We start from the raw sequence: 15,559 nt of genomic DNA, 5'->3' as shown, positions 1-15,559 counted from the left end.
ATCTTACCGGCAGGTGTATGAGACGGGGCCTTTTATTTTCAAGTTTAAGCGCCGGGTGAGAAAACGGAGTTGAATATTTTTTTCCCCTCATACATAATATCGAAGTTTTTCTCAGTCAATACGCGTGAGTATAAACAATAATCACAGCCTGTAGCCAAGGTGAATAAAATAATTCAAGCCCCAAAATATTATGCAGAGGGCAGGATTTGCCTTTGTTTTCTTTTCTTCCCCAAACAAGGATCTCTCAGCCGGCCGGCGGTCGGTCGAACAAACATTCTTCATTTTGCGGTTTCGTCTCAGACCAGACTTTAGGCCTTTGATCTTTAGCGCGGTATCAAGTCTTGAGACTCTCTCGTAATAGGTTTGCATTGTTGTGGTGGTGAAGTTAATAGTGGGGAAGGACAGATGCACACCCAAGCAGCTGCCCGTCTGTTCTTTAGGAGTTATAGCGCCCTCTTGTGGATTGCAATGAAAGAAAACCGTTTCACACAAAAAAATAGCGCTAAAAAAAAAAATTAAAGTAATAATACAAAAAATAAAAATAAATAAATAGAAGTCTTATAGTTTTTTACTGTAAAGGGGAAATATTGTCCATTGACTCTTGAACTTGTGCCCCTCCTCAATCATGGGAAGTCCATGAGAACGTCAAGTTATATCCCCCTCATTTTTTCCCCCGGCCTCATGATCCAAAAACACATCAAGTTGGAAGTCAACATTCAACCCCCATCTCAATTCACATTGACCAAATTTTCACTGAAACCCCTTTTGGGATTCTTAACTGACCATACCAATGACCAATGTAATTCATTATGATAAACATTTCACTGGTTGAAAATTTACGACAGTAAATTCTCTCCCTCTGGAGATTATTATTCCCCCGCCCCAATGGGCGCCTAAAAGGCCTAACGGTGAATTGTGTAAAAACTTCAGCAGCCCTCGATCACTGGCTCATTTGGTTCATCATATTCCGTCAGAATATTATTATTAGTTACTATGCCTCCGGATATACATTATTTTTTTATTTCTGTACATCAATAAATATTGTCTCTGTGCTTTTCACAAAAAATCAAGACAAATTTAGACGATGGCAATTCTATAATACAGGGGGAAATATTGCCCGCCATCATTATTTTTTTGTCGTTGTTGTGGCAGTCAGGCCGTGTCCTAAACGACGGCTACAGCTACGGCTAGATCGCGCGCGTCTGCTATTCTTCAACACTAGACGCGCTGATCTAGACGTAGCTGTAGCCGAAGTCGTCGTTTCGGACACGGCCTCTCAGTTTTCCTCGTTTTCCTTGCGGAGGTTTTGTTAGAGCGCCCTCTCGCGACTGTATTTTTTCGGATACGTTGTCTTGCATAAGCTGTAAACAATCAACACGTATCCGAAAAACGCTTCAACCACAAACAACGAAAGAAAGCGTGTCCAAAACGACGAACCGTGTAATCGACTGACGAGGAAAATCTGTCCTTTCCACAGACAAAATGCCAAAGTAAGTTTTATAATGTAAAATGTTAGAGATGGGGGTAGAGTTAACACATATTATCTTTGTAGTTAATACACCTACAGCCACAATATTTGAAGAAAAGGGTTTCCGTGTGGCCGTCCGTCCGTCATGGTAGGCAGTTTCATCAAGTTGATTTTACGTGTACCAAAACACACACACACACAGCCCCGAAAAAAAAGAACGAAATATATTAAATCATAACTCACATTTTGTACAACTCACAACTATGAGACTTGACAGCAGGCAGGAGCATTCTCTCCCCGTGCTTACATTTCAAAAATATTCGAAATCGGATGAATAGTTTCGGAGATATTGTAAAAAAAAGAGAGCAACGACAAAAAACAGAAGCTTGGCCTGGCGTGCAGCGCCCATTCGTTTGTGCATGACGTCAACTTTGAACCCCGTGGACAACGGATTTCGGAAATCTTCGGAAAGCGCCGAAGAAGCCCGAAGACGGTTTTTTGCGATGCGGGAGCACATGTTTACACAAAATGAGATAACGATTACATCATCGTGTAGCCGATAAAATTCCGCACATCGTACAGCTAGTCGCATAGCTTTTACCTTAAAAACCTATTTTTGTCGGCGTTTTCCATTTTTTGAATCAAGATTTCTTCCAGAGACAATCATCAAAATTGAATGCGACTTTGTCAGTGCTAATTCCCATACTTTTAAGTTTAACTTGTGAAAATTTGGTGTAATTTGATTATGTTTTCTTCTCCCGCAGAAAGGTTTTGTTAGACCATTTCTTGCAAAGTTGTCCTAAATACGCACGATTGTACATGTACGTCGTACTCGTACATCTTCGTGTTTCCGTGATGTGCCACCACAAGAGGGCGTGTGTTACAATAAGTTTGATAGGCCGGGGCTCTAATAATAGAAAGCTGGAAAGCTGCCCGATCTTGTTTCTTTGATAATTTCTACGTTCTGAATTGATAATAACAGACTGCTCATCTTGAGTCAAAAGAAACTAGTATTGTTATATACTTTTAGAGGCCTATACTAATTGAAACGAAAGTTGAACAAAAAAATTGATTGTATAATTATAGCCATTGGTTTTTAGAAATTGTCTTTGTAAATATAACAAAAATAATCGATGTATACAAATGCCTTCATCCTCAAGTTTTTTAAAGATTGTTCTAATGTTTTACTGTGTTAATGCTACAATTTTAAATCAAAGGATCAACTGATCTTAAATTAAAGGAAACACCAGTCATAAACTCTTTAATTTTATTTCATTCTGGTTAATTCAATAATGCTATTTGTTGACATAATTAATAAAGAATATTCACACAAACACCTGCAAAACTTAACACATATTTAATTTTTATAGTTAACAATTTTCCCCACGATGCCGCTCCTCAGTTTGATTCACAAAATATCACTTTTTGCCGTTCATAAAAAATCATACTAGCGCCTCAAAGCACAGTTTGTAAGAGATAGAGGGCGCTCGCCTAGTGTGCGCCCTCTATTGCCATAGGCTGTGCATTAAACTTGGCCGTGGCCGATATGAAGAAAAACATAAGAATTGAACTTGAACACGGGTACGTTTTTTTCACGATCCACGCTCATTAAAAACGGTATATCTCTGCAACCAAACATCCAATTTCAAAATTTTAAATTGATTTTTACTTCTAAGAATACACCTTAACAGACTACATCTTGTCAGAGAAAAAATCACCTGCATTAAATTTGACTGAAACTGCCTAGTCATGGTCATGTCCGTGTCATTTTTATAAAATTTTATTTAGACAACTCGTCCGTCGGTTAACTCGACCGTTCGGACAACTCGACGGTTGAGACAGCTCGACCGTTTGGACAACTCGACGGTTGAGACAGCTCGACCGTTCGGACTACTCGACGGACGTTTTTTTCAACAAAGTTCTCAGTCAGATGGCCGTGACGGGGGCCCTCAGCACGGTCCTACTAAAAGCCGACAACAAGCCGACAACAAGACCAGAGCGCCGCCAACACGCCGCCAACAAGTTTTAAATACCTCCAAAATGGCCAATAAACCATAGATATATTAGAACTATATGTGTTCTGTAATATAAACAGAAATTTAATGGAAAACTTCACGAAAAGTGTGTATTTTTTAACCAGAAAAAAAACTTCACTTGCACGGAAACGGTCGGACGCCATCTTGGCTTAAAAACCGTGATTGGACCAGACCATTTTGATACGGGTTGATTTAGCACTTATCAACAACAGAGGGCGGGCTTCGTGTGAAGACCTTCACTGCAGTGTGCACAGTGCATGACGCCCGCCCTCTATTGCTAAATCTGACTTACCCGCATCATAATGGACTGGTCCAAACACGATTTTAAGCCAAGATGGCGTCCGACCGTTTTCCGTCAAAGTTAAGGTTTTTTTTCTGGTTAAAAATTCACAATTTCGTGAAGTTTTTATGTTTATATTACAGAACACACATAGTTCTAATATATCTATGGTTTATTGGCCATTTTGGAGGTATTTAAAACTTGTTGGCGGCGTGTTGGCGGCGCTCTGGACTTGTTGTCGGCGTTGTCGGCTTGTTGTCAGCTTTTAGTAGGACCCCCTCAGCATGCTCAGCTCTAGCCCCATAAATCGGTCCAATCCACTCCGTATCCTTGGCCCCAGCACCACTGATATCAAAACCTTTCGCTTCCTTGAAAAACCATCTGCAACGTTCTGCATCATGAAACTTACCGATCTAATGCTTCAGAAGTTGCAGATAGCACTACACTTGAAATCGTTCAAATAGGTATCACAGATTTTGAGTAAAAATCAAGTGAATTTTGCGTGTGAATTTTCTCAACTACCGCTCTTTTACCGCTAATGCCGATATGCTGATTGTCCCCCGACCGTGCGCAAATTTTTTTCCCAGGACAAACGTGTGGAACCATCTGCACACGTTCGTCCTGGGAAGAAAAGATACCCAATCCGCGCTTCGTGTACGAACCTGAGGGGGGCGGAGCTTCGGCTGTTTGTGCACGTCACGGACTTAGCGCTGCGTGTGGTGCATTCTGTATCCCTGCAACTGTGCAGCCGTAGTCTTGTACACGCGGTGAGATGCGAAAACAGAGAAACAGAGCGCCCGCTAACGTTCGATTATAACAAGCGTGTACATTTTTTGCCAGGCATAGATCGGAACGTTAGTTGTGTGTGACCGGGCAACATCAATGGTCTTGGATCAAGACTACGGCTACACAGTTACCGGGATACACAATGCACCACACGCAGCGCTGAGTCGTTGACCCCCGTGACGTGCACAAACTGCTGAAGCTCCGCCCCCCTCAGGTTCGAATTTTCAACCTGGGTCTTTCGCTCGGGAATCTGCTAAGTTTTTGTGCCTTTTCTTCAAATTACTTCCTCAATGGTGTTTTGAGTGATATTGTAAGATTCATTAGACACTGAAGATCAAGTTCGTGTTTCTAGAATTTGTGTCATGATTTTCAAAAGTGGTAAAAACGGAGCAAATCTGCTGACTAGCTGTCGAAATTGTTCGTTTTTAACCATTTCGCCCTGCACACATTGCGTTTGCTTCGTAACCCTGCGGCTACGTCGTCGGCAGGAGGGTAACGTTATCGCAACTAGCTCAGCTCAGAGTCGGTGGCAGTGGCCATTGCCAGTGGCAGTGCGGGGCGCGCCCAGGCTGACGACAGGGGCAGCACGCCAGCAGTAGGGCCAGTGTGTTTTGTACTCAACAAAGCATGGATCGCTTATTTTTTTTCTTTCTATGAATTACACAAATCAAGACATTGTGATTCAGTAACTAGGCGACAATAACTATTACTATTCTAGTCATTGTGAAACCAGTGGTTTCTTCCTTCCCACAGTTTCTTTCTGCCATTCAGCAAAATCCACCAGGCGGTAAAGTACACAGGCATGCAACTCGTCCGCGTTTACGCGGAATTCCGCAATTTTTAATTTTTATACTGCCGGGTGGCTTGTAGATAAGGTGCCAGAACTTTTTTATTGCTTAGCTGCATGACTGAGGAAATTGGCTGGACATGTGGCTAAGGATTCAGCTATCCTTAGCCACACAAGTGGGGCTAAAAACAATGTGGGCAACGGCTCCCTCTGAAGTAATTTGGTTTTCTAGAAAGAAGTAATTTTCCACGCATTGATTTTGAGACCTCGGATTTAGAATTTGATGTCTCAAAATCAAGCATATGAAAGTACACAACTTTGTGTGACGGGTGTTTTTTCTTTCATTATTATCGCAACTTTGATGACCGATTGAGCTCAAATTTCCACAGGCTTGTTATTTTAAATGCATGTGTTGAGATACACCAAGTGAGAAACTGGTCTTTGACAATTACCAGTAGTGTCCACTGTCTTTAAAAAGTAAATATTGTTATCATTCATGCACTAGTCTTTAAGCTACCAAGATTCCTGGTTTGGGTGGAACTTTCCGGTCCTACTACTTGCCATCAACTTGCCGACTTGCCGTCAACTCGCCGTCAACTCATTTTCGTGCCGTCAACTCATTAAATTTACATGAAAAATTTATAAATGGGGCACGGAAGTGTTTAGTCTGAGCTAAACTACATATTTCTCATGGTTTTCGGTAAAATTTCATTCACAAAAACGACTTTGTGTTGATAAAAAAAAAAGTACCAATCATTGACACTTGGGCCAAGACGGTTTTGCTGCTTCGAGATAATTTTTTCACTAGAAAAAAACCTCAATTTTTATTCCGACATATGACCTAAAACTTACGCGAATTCTCTTTGAGCTGATACTTTACAGTTCTATGCTTCTTTTGTGGATTTTAAATATATATTGGAGGAGTTGACAGCGAGTTGACGGCGCAAGTGAGTTGACGGCGAGTTGACGGCAAGCAGTCGGCAAGTAGTAGGACCTGAACTTTCTGTAGCTGGAGCTTGAGCCTTATAATATAGAACATAATAAATCAAAATAATAAACAAGTTGTTTTTTCTTTTTTTCTTCTTCAGGTATTACTGTGACTACTGCGATACATACCTCACACATGACTCAGTAAGTCTGCGGGATTACTTAGTTTGACTAAGTGTCCATCATCATCATCACAGCTTTGCTTCATCATGAACAAAGCCTAGTAGAATGTTCCTCGGTCTTAAACTGCAAGGATAAAGCAGTCACAGATCCCACTTTAAACACAATGGTTCTATTTGATCAGAAACATTGTTTCTTTTATATTGACGGATAGGTAGCCGGCCTGGAATTTATTTCACATTTGAAAGGGCATGGCCATATTCATTTTGCAAAGGGCACTATTTCTATTGGAAAATCTTAAAGTAAATGGGTAACTTTTGATGAGGCACCAAGGCCAACAGGGGGCCATGGCCTGCGTGTGATTCAAGGCCTGAGGTACATGTACGTAGGTCACGCAGGGTCATTAAACACTCTGTTGCAACACTCTGTACGCAACGCAAACATTATGTTTAGTTCTGGAGCAACTTAATTTCATCACATGTTGCCCTTTTTCTATATAGTTTTTGAAAACAACTTCAAAGAAATTAAATGTGTAGCTAAAGGATCAAACGCATCATTGGTTACATGCTTCCGTATGCACTGTGCGGACCTTGAGAAATAGGTCTGTGCTCTGCTTACGCAGTAAAAACGCAGGGAGTGTGAACTAACCTTAGTGGAAAGACACTAATGCAGCACTACATCAAGGTCACTAAATTCTTAACTTAATTCACAGCCATCGGTGAGAAAAACACACTGCAACGGCAGGAAACACAAAGAGAACGTCAGAATCTACTACCAGAAATGGATGGAGGAGCAAGCCCAGAGTCTCATCGACAGAACAAGTAAGTAGCTGTTTTATTTAGTAAACACACATTAAAGTATTTCGCCATCTTGAACTACATGTAGACACACTAGTCAGGTAGTTGGTCAATTTTAATATACCTTATGCACATGATGTCATTTCAGTAGGGCGCCCTCACCTAGAGGTCAAAAGGAGGTTGTTCATTGGCCAATCCTGTGCGCCGTGCGTACAAATCTGTGTGTTTTGATTGTTTCGTCACTTTTTTTCCACTAAGATGGCCGCTGGATGACGTCAATGCATTTATGTCTATTGAATTCACACCCAAATCACCTAGCCTAGAACTTTATTTTTAAAAGGGCAAGGTCCTTTTCAGTTTCACAAAGGGCATTCCCTTTGGGCACCAAGGCCAAGACGAGGTCAATAGAGGTAATGCAGGCCTGTATGTTTTTTTTTTCAAAGGGTATCCGGTAAGGGCACAAAGGCATTTTCTCCTTAGTAAGGGCAACCTATGAGAACAATTTAAATTTCCACTGTCAGCATTTTAAGGGCACTAATGGAATTTTCAGGGGCATGGAGGCAAGTCGCCTCTGTGGCCTCCAGAAAGTATCAGGCCTAGTAATGGCATGTGCTGGTAATGGCTAGGCTTCACTTCTAGTAATTCACTACTGAAACTGGGAGTAGGTTTTTCAAAATTTGTATAACAAAGTGCAGTGTCGCGCCATAAAATTAGGGTTGGTCAGGTAACCGATAGCAGATCAGTGTTTTAGACCATACTGACAAGCCACAAATCTATAGACGATGTGACCTGTGTTTACATTCAAACCCCCCTCTGTTGACAAAACACTGTATACATGTACGTCATGTTTCGCCGGGCAGAAAGATTGCTTACACTTTCTAGCTGGCTGTTCAAACACAAAGGTTTTGCCTGGCGGTATGTGCGCGAATCGTGTTATGGTTTTCGAGTGACGGCAGAGGTAACATTGACTATAAGCAATTAAATTTAAAAGCAAAGCAACTGAATCTGAAATAAAAATTCAATATTTCTACAAACATTTGTCTCTTTGCCAACAGCCGCAGCGTTCCAGTCCGGTAAGATCCAGCACAACCCGTTCAATGAGGGCGGTGGGCCACCCCCTCCAGGCGGGGCTACCGTTCCACCCCCACAGAACTATGGTGGACCAAGGGGGCCGATGCCACCCAGGGGACCTATGGGTGGTCCAGTGATGGGTGGGCCACCGGGGGGTCCCCGACCACTCATACAGAACCCGCCAGGCCTGATGGGTATGGGGCCCAGACCGCCAAGTAAGTAGCTCAGTTTTGTTTTCTTCACTTTCCTTTTTGTTACAGGCACTGGACACTATTGTTAATTACTCAAAGTAATTGTTAGCATAAAAACTTACTTGGTAATGAGCAATGGAGAGCTGTTGATACTAGTATAAAACATTGTGAGAAACGGCTCCCTCCGAAGTAACGTAGTTTTCGAGAAAGAGGTATTTTCTCACTCAAATAATAAAAGACTTCCGCTGAAGCCTTTTGTTATGCATCTGAAAGCACACTAAGTTGTGCATCAGCAAGGGTGTTTTTTCTTTTGTTACTTTTTTGCAAGGTTTGTTGTTTATATACACCAGGTGAGAGTACTTGTCTTTGACAAATACCAAACGTGTTCCTGCCTTTAAGCATTGAAGTAGAGATGGTGCGCTTAGATTGCGCGCGCTTAGATTACGCGCTATTACTATAGCTATGAATTGCATTCCGCGTGACAATCTTGCGCGTCGCGCTTAGATTGCGCGCGCTTAGATTACGCGCTATTACTATAGCTATGAATTGCATTCCGCGTGACAATCTTGCGCGTCGCGCTTAGATTGCGCGCGCTTAGATTACGCGCTATTACTATAGCTATGAATTGCATTCCGCGTGATAATCTTGCGCGTCTGATAATCAAACAGTTCTGAAAAGAATTGTCCTGCTTATTAACTATTACCTGAGCGGATGGTATAGAAAAAGGCTGGGACTACTATTTTAATAGCTTATAGGATCGTAATTAACTGTACTGCCGCGGAGTCAGTTCTTGGGTTGGTCTCAACGTTTCGACTAGCTTGCTCTAGTAAGTCATCGTCAGGAGACGCACATTTTTCTGCTACAGTAAGCACAAAAATGTGCTTACTGGTAAACAGCTTTATGAAATTGAGCCCACGTTGTCAAGCTATGTTTAGGTTTGTAAAGACATTGGACATTATTGGTAAATGTCAAATGTCTCCTCACTTGTTGTCTCTCATCACATGCATAAAATAACAAACCAGTGAAAATTTGAGATCAATTGGTCATCGGAGTTGGGAGAAAATAATGAAAGAAAGAAAAAATCTCCTTGTCATACGAAGTTGTGTGCTTTCAAATGCTTGATTTCGAGACCTTAAATTCTAAATCTGAGGTCTCAAAATCAAATTTGCGAAAAAAATTACTTCTTTCTCAAAAACTACGTCACTTCAGAGTTTTATACTAGCAACATCTCCCCATTACTCGTTACCAAGTAGCGTTTTATTCTAATAATTATTTTGAGTAATTCCCAATAGTGTCCACTGCCTTTAAAGGGAAGTTACACGTTTGGTAGTGACTCAAAACAAATATTAACTTAAAAACTGACTTGGTAATGAGCATTGGAGAGCTGTTGATAGTATAAAACATTGTGGGAAACAACTTCCTCTGAAGTAAAGTAACATAGTTTTTGAGAAAGAGGTAATTTCTCACTAAAATAATAAAAGACTTCTAGCTTGAAGTCTTTTATTCTTATCTGAAAACACACAAATTTGTACAACAAGGGTGTTTTATTTGCATCATTTTCACGCAACTTCGATGAGCGATTGAGCCCAAATTTTCACAGGCTTGTTATTTTATGCTTAAATATAATGGGATTCACCAAGTGAGAAGACTGATCTTTGACAACTCCCAAACGTGTACCTTCCTTATAAGTCGACTCATGGCTGTTCATGACGTGTTGATCTATAATTGATCTAACTTGATTGTATTTTTTTTATCACACAGTGATGGGACCCATGGGCCCTATGCCGCCAGGAACTATGCCACCTCCAGGAGGGCTACTACCAAGACCTGGCATCCCAGTTGCAAACAGACCCTCATAACATTCTACAAGCTGTTTTTAGTTTTTTTAAAGTAAACTTTTTTTTTTTTAAGGGTCTTTGTACTTTTTCTAGGACAAAAAACACAATGTCCACAGAATTACACTAAATTTACATAGTTTGAAGATAATGATAGTAGAAAGCTTCCCTGAAAATATTACTTGTTGAGGTGCTGTAGTTTTTGAGAAATGAGTCAAACAATGTCATGAAAATAATTGTTGTCTCAGTGAGGAGATGAAAATTATTGTAGCATGTAATATGTATTTTTATGACATTGTTTTACTCATTTCTCAAAAACTACAGCACCTCAGCAACTACCATTTTAAGGTATGCTTTCTATTATCATTGTCTTCAAACTGTATAAGTTTAACGCAAATCTGTGGACATTGTGTTTTGTGTCACAAAAATTACCCAAATCCTTTCATGTTTGTTCAATCTTTTCTGTTTTCCTGTGCTATGTTTTTGTCTGTTGACCCAAACTTTTGCCAAATCCAAACCAAAAAAATGTGTAATTTTTTGGAGACCTCAACGGCCACAAGCAGCTTGGCCCAAATTCCCAATAAACCCATTGTATTGACTGCCATCGTTGGTGCAACGTGCACCTGTAAAAGGCTATTTATTTTTTTGCCGAGAGTTCCTGTGCTTCAATTTGTTTGTGCCGACCAGTCTCTAGCGATGCTTCAATTTATTTGTGCCGACCAGTCTTTAAATCCATTCACAAAAATATAGATCGCACAGCTACACAGTTTTCAGAATGGGAAACAGTACTCCAGAGGGTGCTGTTGCAACTTTTGGCGGGGTCGCCATTTGCAAAAATAAATAAACAATTTTTATGTCCATCACACAAAGACATTTCTTGGCCTGTTAGTCATTTGTATGTCTTTTTCTTGATTTATTTTTTACTTAGATCTTCTTTTGCCGTAACTTTTATCAACAATGTTCACTTGTTTCCGAGCCTCTTGTTGTCCATTTGAAGTGATGTACTGTAGATATCCCTTATTCTAATGACTGGTTCATAATTCAAGCGAGAGTGAATGCATAGAATGTTATGTGACGCAAACAATTTTTTTTAATGTGAAGGAAATTTGTGTGAAGTATGAACCAGGCTTAACACCAGAAAATTGTGTTCCTTTTTAGTATGTATGTATTTTGGAAATAAAACATTCTCATTTAACATAAATTGATTCTAATTTTGGTTGTCAAATTTGTTGCGTATTTTAAAAATTAATTACATGTAACCCTGTTTATATAGAGCACTGTTTTATAGAGTTGCTGCTTTAATAAATAAAAAAGTTCATTCTGAAGTTCTGAATCCAAGAATTTTGCCACGAATTTGTTTTAAAACAATTGTAAAAATTTGCTTGAAATGCATTCGCCTTGGTCCATTAACAGTGGCTAGCCAGGGCCCAATTTAATCATTTATGTATACAGCTGTTAAAGACACTGGACACTTGGTTATTGTCAAAGCCCAGTCTTCTCACTTGGTGTATTTCAACATATGCGTAAAATAACCAACCTGTGAAAATTTGAGCTCAATTGGACGTCGAAGTTGCGAGCTAATAGTGAAAGCAAAAAACACCCTTGTCACACGAAATTGTGTGCTTTCAGATGCTTGATTTCGAGACCTCAATCTCTAAATCTGAAGTCTCGAAATCAAATTCATGGAAGTTGACTTCATTCTCGCAAACTACACTACTTCAGAGGGAGCCGTTTCTCACAATGTCTTTTACTATCAACCTCTCTCCATTACTTGTTTATACCAAGAAAGGTTTTATGCTAACAGTTATTTTGAGTATTATACCAATAGTGACCAGTGCCTTTAAACCAAATATTCTGCTTGGTAAATTTCTTGGCTAAGCAATGGTAACTGTATGCTTGGTATTCTGGCTGGTAACCTATTGTTGACACATACATATATTTGTGCTTAAGCATGTTTTTGTGTCCTGGGCCCAATTTCATAGGGCTGCTTAGCACAAAAATTTGCTTAGCATGAAATTTCTTCCTTGATAAAAACAGGATTACCAACCAAATTTCCATTTGTTTCATATTGCTTGTTACTGGTATTCAGCTGTTGCTTATCCTGAAATCACATGGAAACTTGGTTGGTAATCCTGTTTTTATCAAAGCAAACATTTCATGCTAAGCAAATTTTTTGTGCTAAGCAGCTCTTTGAAAATGGGCCCTGGTCATTACCAAGCTGTGAAGACCAGGGCCCAATTTCATAGAGCCGCTAAGCGGCCGATTTTGTTGTTAGTACTGTGCGATTTCCTTTTCACAACGTCGCTAACTTTTAGCACATGAAAAAGCATGCCAACCTTCCAGTGCTTACCACACGAAAAATAAACGAGTCACAAACCAAATCCGCGCAATATGGCCGCCATTTTTTTTTGCAAACTTGTGAAATACACTTGCCCCTTGAACATTTTTCTGCTACAGTAAGCACAAAAACTAGCTTACTGTTAAACAGCGCTATGAAATTGGGCCCATGTCATCACAATATTATTCCTTGTATATAAATACCTATAACTAAAAAAAAAAACTGATCAAAATCGAAATTTTACTAGTATTGGAGGGCCATTCATGAAACTGTACAAATTTTGTGTGGATTCTAGTCTCTTACACTTTTTATTAAACTTTGAATGCATTATTTGCAAGAACCAGACTATGAGCTTTGAAACTTATCACCACCATTACAAGAAATACTTTCTCCAGAAGACGATCAGAGCATACTGATCGAAGTGTTGAGTTGAAATCAACGGTTCTTTTCAGAACCACCCTAACTCATTTAGAGATAGTCATAACATGGTGTTACCGCAAACCTTTCCATATATAAAATACTTTGGTTGGTGTTCTGCTTTAAGCTAAAACATTATGTTGCCTTAGTGTGTGTATCTGCTGTCTAAAATTCACCCATTGTTCATGCACAAAAACACATGCAGTGTGTTGAAACTAAAGAGTAGTGATTAAAAATACCCAAACTATTTGACTGGAAATACGTACAGCCAGCAAACATAGGCAGTCCACCATTAGTTTACATGGTTATAGGGAAGATACACGTTTGGTAATTACTCAAACAAATATTAACTTCAAAAGTGACTTGGTAACCATCATTAGAGAGCTGTTGATAGTATCAAACATTGTGAGAAACGGCTTCCTCAGAAGTAGCATAGATTTTGAGAAAGATGTAATTTCTCACTAAAGACTTCTCTGGCAAGAAGTCTTTAATTCCTATCTTAAAGGGTGTGTTTTCTTTCATAATTTTCTCACAACTTCGATGACCAATTGAGCTCAAATTTTCACAGTTTCACAGGTTTGTTATTTTATGCTTATGTTGGGATACACCAAGTGAGAAGAGTGGACTTTAACAATTACCAAACGTGTTCAGGTGCCTTTAACAATAACTTGACATGCCTTAGGAGTACCCCCATGTCAAACTGAGCAAGAGGATACAAGTTTAAGACTCGATAAATAGGTTCCTGTTACATGTAACTGTAAAAAGCTGTGTGACTTCTTAGTATTTTTAAAGCATTTTTCGAATATTTAGCATTATTGCACTATGGGAGGTTTTCGACAGGACTAATAATTTTAAGACAGCTATTATCTCTCTGGATTGACCATGGTATTTAGGAATCAACTGTTTTTATCAGGAAATGGAGGGTGTTGGGAGCAAGCAAAAACATTTCCACACAAGTTCCTCTAAGAACGATTGTTAGTCCCATAAGAGTTTTATACCCGCACGTTTATTAGGAAAGGCGGGGAGAGGAGGAGCAAGTAGAAACCATTCAGAGATAACCTGCAAGTTTGTTCCAATACAGACGATGTGACCTCTCGACGTCATTCGAAAACCATACATGATTCGCGCCAAACCCCCGGGCAAAACCTTTGTGTTTTGGCAGCCAGCTGGAAAGTAAACGCAATCTTACCATGACTACGCATCTATTTGCCAGGCGAAACATGACGTGTACAGTTTTTTGTCAACAGAGGGCGGTTTGAATGTAAAACATAGGTCACATCGTCTATAGGTTTTCTTTTAACTATTTCTTCTCAAAGGCACTGGACACGATTGGTAATAATTCTCAATAACAAACCTGTGAAAATTTTGGCTCAATTGGTCATCGAAGTTGCAAGAAAATATGGGGGAGAAAAAAAAACCCTTGTTGTACAACTTTGTTCGCTTTCAGATGCGTAATGGAAGGCTTCAGGCCTGAAGTCTTTTACGATATTATTTGTGTGAGAAATTGTCTCTTTCTCAAAAACTATGTTACTTTAGAATAGAGGGAGCCGCTTCCCACAATGTTTTGTACTATACACAGCTATCCATTGCTCGTAACCAAGTAGGTTTTTATGCTAACAATTATTTTGAGTAATTACCAATAGTGTCCAGTGCCTTTAAAATGATTTTCTTGTCTTTTTCTCTGCCATCTCAATCCCATTTTTTTTCAACTAGGGTCCACCTTGCCATGGTGGAGTTGCTCGATTGATCACAACTAAATCTCCTAAAGAAAACCACATCAGGGCTCAATTTCATAGAGCTGTTTAAAGGCAGTGGACACTATTGGTAATTACTCAAAATATTTATTAGCATAAAACCTTACTTGGTAATGAGTAATGGGGAAATGTTGGTAGTTTAAAACATTGTGAGAAACGGCTCCCTCTGAAGTGGAGTAGTTTTTGAGAAAGAAGTAATTTTCCTCGAATATGATTTCGAGATCTCAGATTTCAAATTTGAGGTCTCAAAATCAACCATCTTAAAGCACACAACTTCATGTGACAAGGGTGTTTTGTCTTTCATAGTTATCTCGCAAGTTCGATGACCGATTGAGCTCAAATTTTCACAGGTTTGTTATTTCATGCATATGTTGAGATACACCAACTGCGAAGACTGGTCTTTGACAATTACCAACAGTGTCCACTGCCTTTAAACAGCTCTATGAAATTGGCCCCTGGTGCTTACTGCACGAAAATAAATGAAGTAGCAAATGTAAATCCATGGTGAACGTGCAAGATGGCTGCCTAATTTTCTTGCTAACCTGTGTAATACACTTACGATTAAGCATTTTTTTTCTGCTACAATTAGCATGAAAGTTTACTTACCATTAAGCAGCTCTATGAAATTGGGCCCAGATCTTATCAGAACCAACTCATCTCCCCAAAAGATTTTTTACTCACAAGCTTAATAA

The 15,559-nt window shown here is 39.6% G+C and overlaps 1 protein-coding gene across 1 annotated transcript; it reads left to right on the top strand.

The window, feature by feature from the left end:
* The first annotated feature begins 1,370 nt into the window (after positions 1-1,370).
* On the top strand, positions 1,371-11,559 carry LOC139943283 (uncharacterized). The gene is made up of 5 exons (XM_071940108.1): positions 1,371-1,490; positions 6,446-6,488; positions 7,177-7,285; positions 8,317-8,547; positions 10,285-11,559. Exons 1-5 carry the CDS (start codon positions 1,483-1,485, stop codon positions 10,380-10,382), a joined length of 489 nt encoding a protein of 162 aa, XP_071796209.1. The 5' UTR covers positions 1,371-1,482; the 3' UTR covers positions 10,383-11,559.
* Positions 11,560-15,559: the final 4,000 nt, after the last annotated feature.

The sequence above is a fragment of the Asterias amurensis genome, chromosome 10, assembly GCF_032118995.1.
Source record: "Asterias amurensis chromosome 10, ASM3211899v1".
In the NCBI taxonomy this organism is placed as follows: Eukaryota; Metazoa; Echinodermata; class Asteroidea; order Forcipulatida; family Asteriidae; genus Asterias; species Asterias amurensis.
This window is presented reverse-complemented; position numbering and strand designations above follow the sequence as displayed.

Coding starts and splice junctions, on each gene's coding strand:
- LOC139943283 (XM_071940108.1), top strand. Junction 6,489..7,176: donor CATACCTCACACATGACTCA/GTAAGTCTGCGG, acceptor CTTAATTCACAG/CCATCGGTGAGAAAAACACA. Junction 8,548..10,284: donor TATGGGGCCCAGACCGCCAA/GTAAGTAGCTCA, acceptor TTTATCACACAG/TGATGGGACCCATGGGCCCT.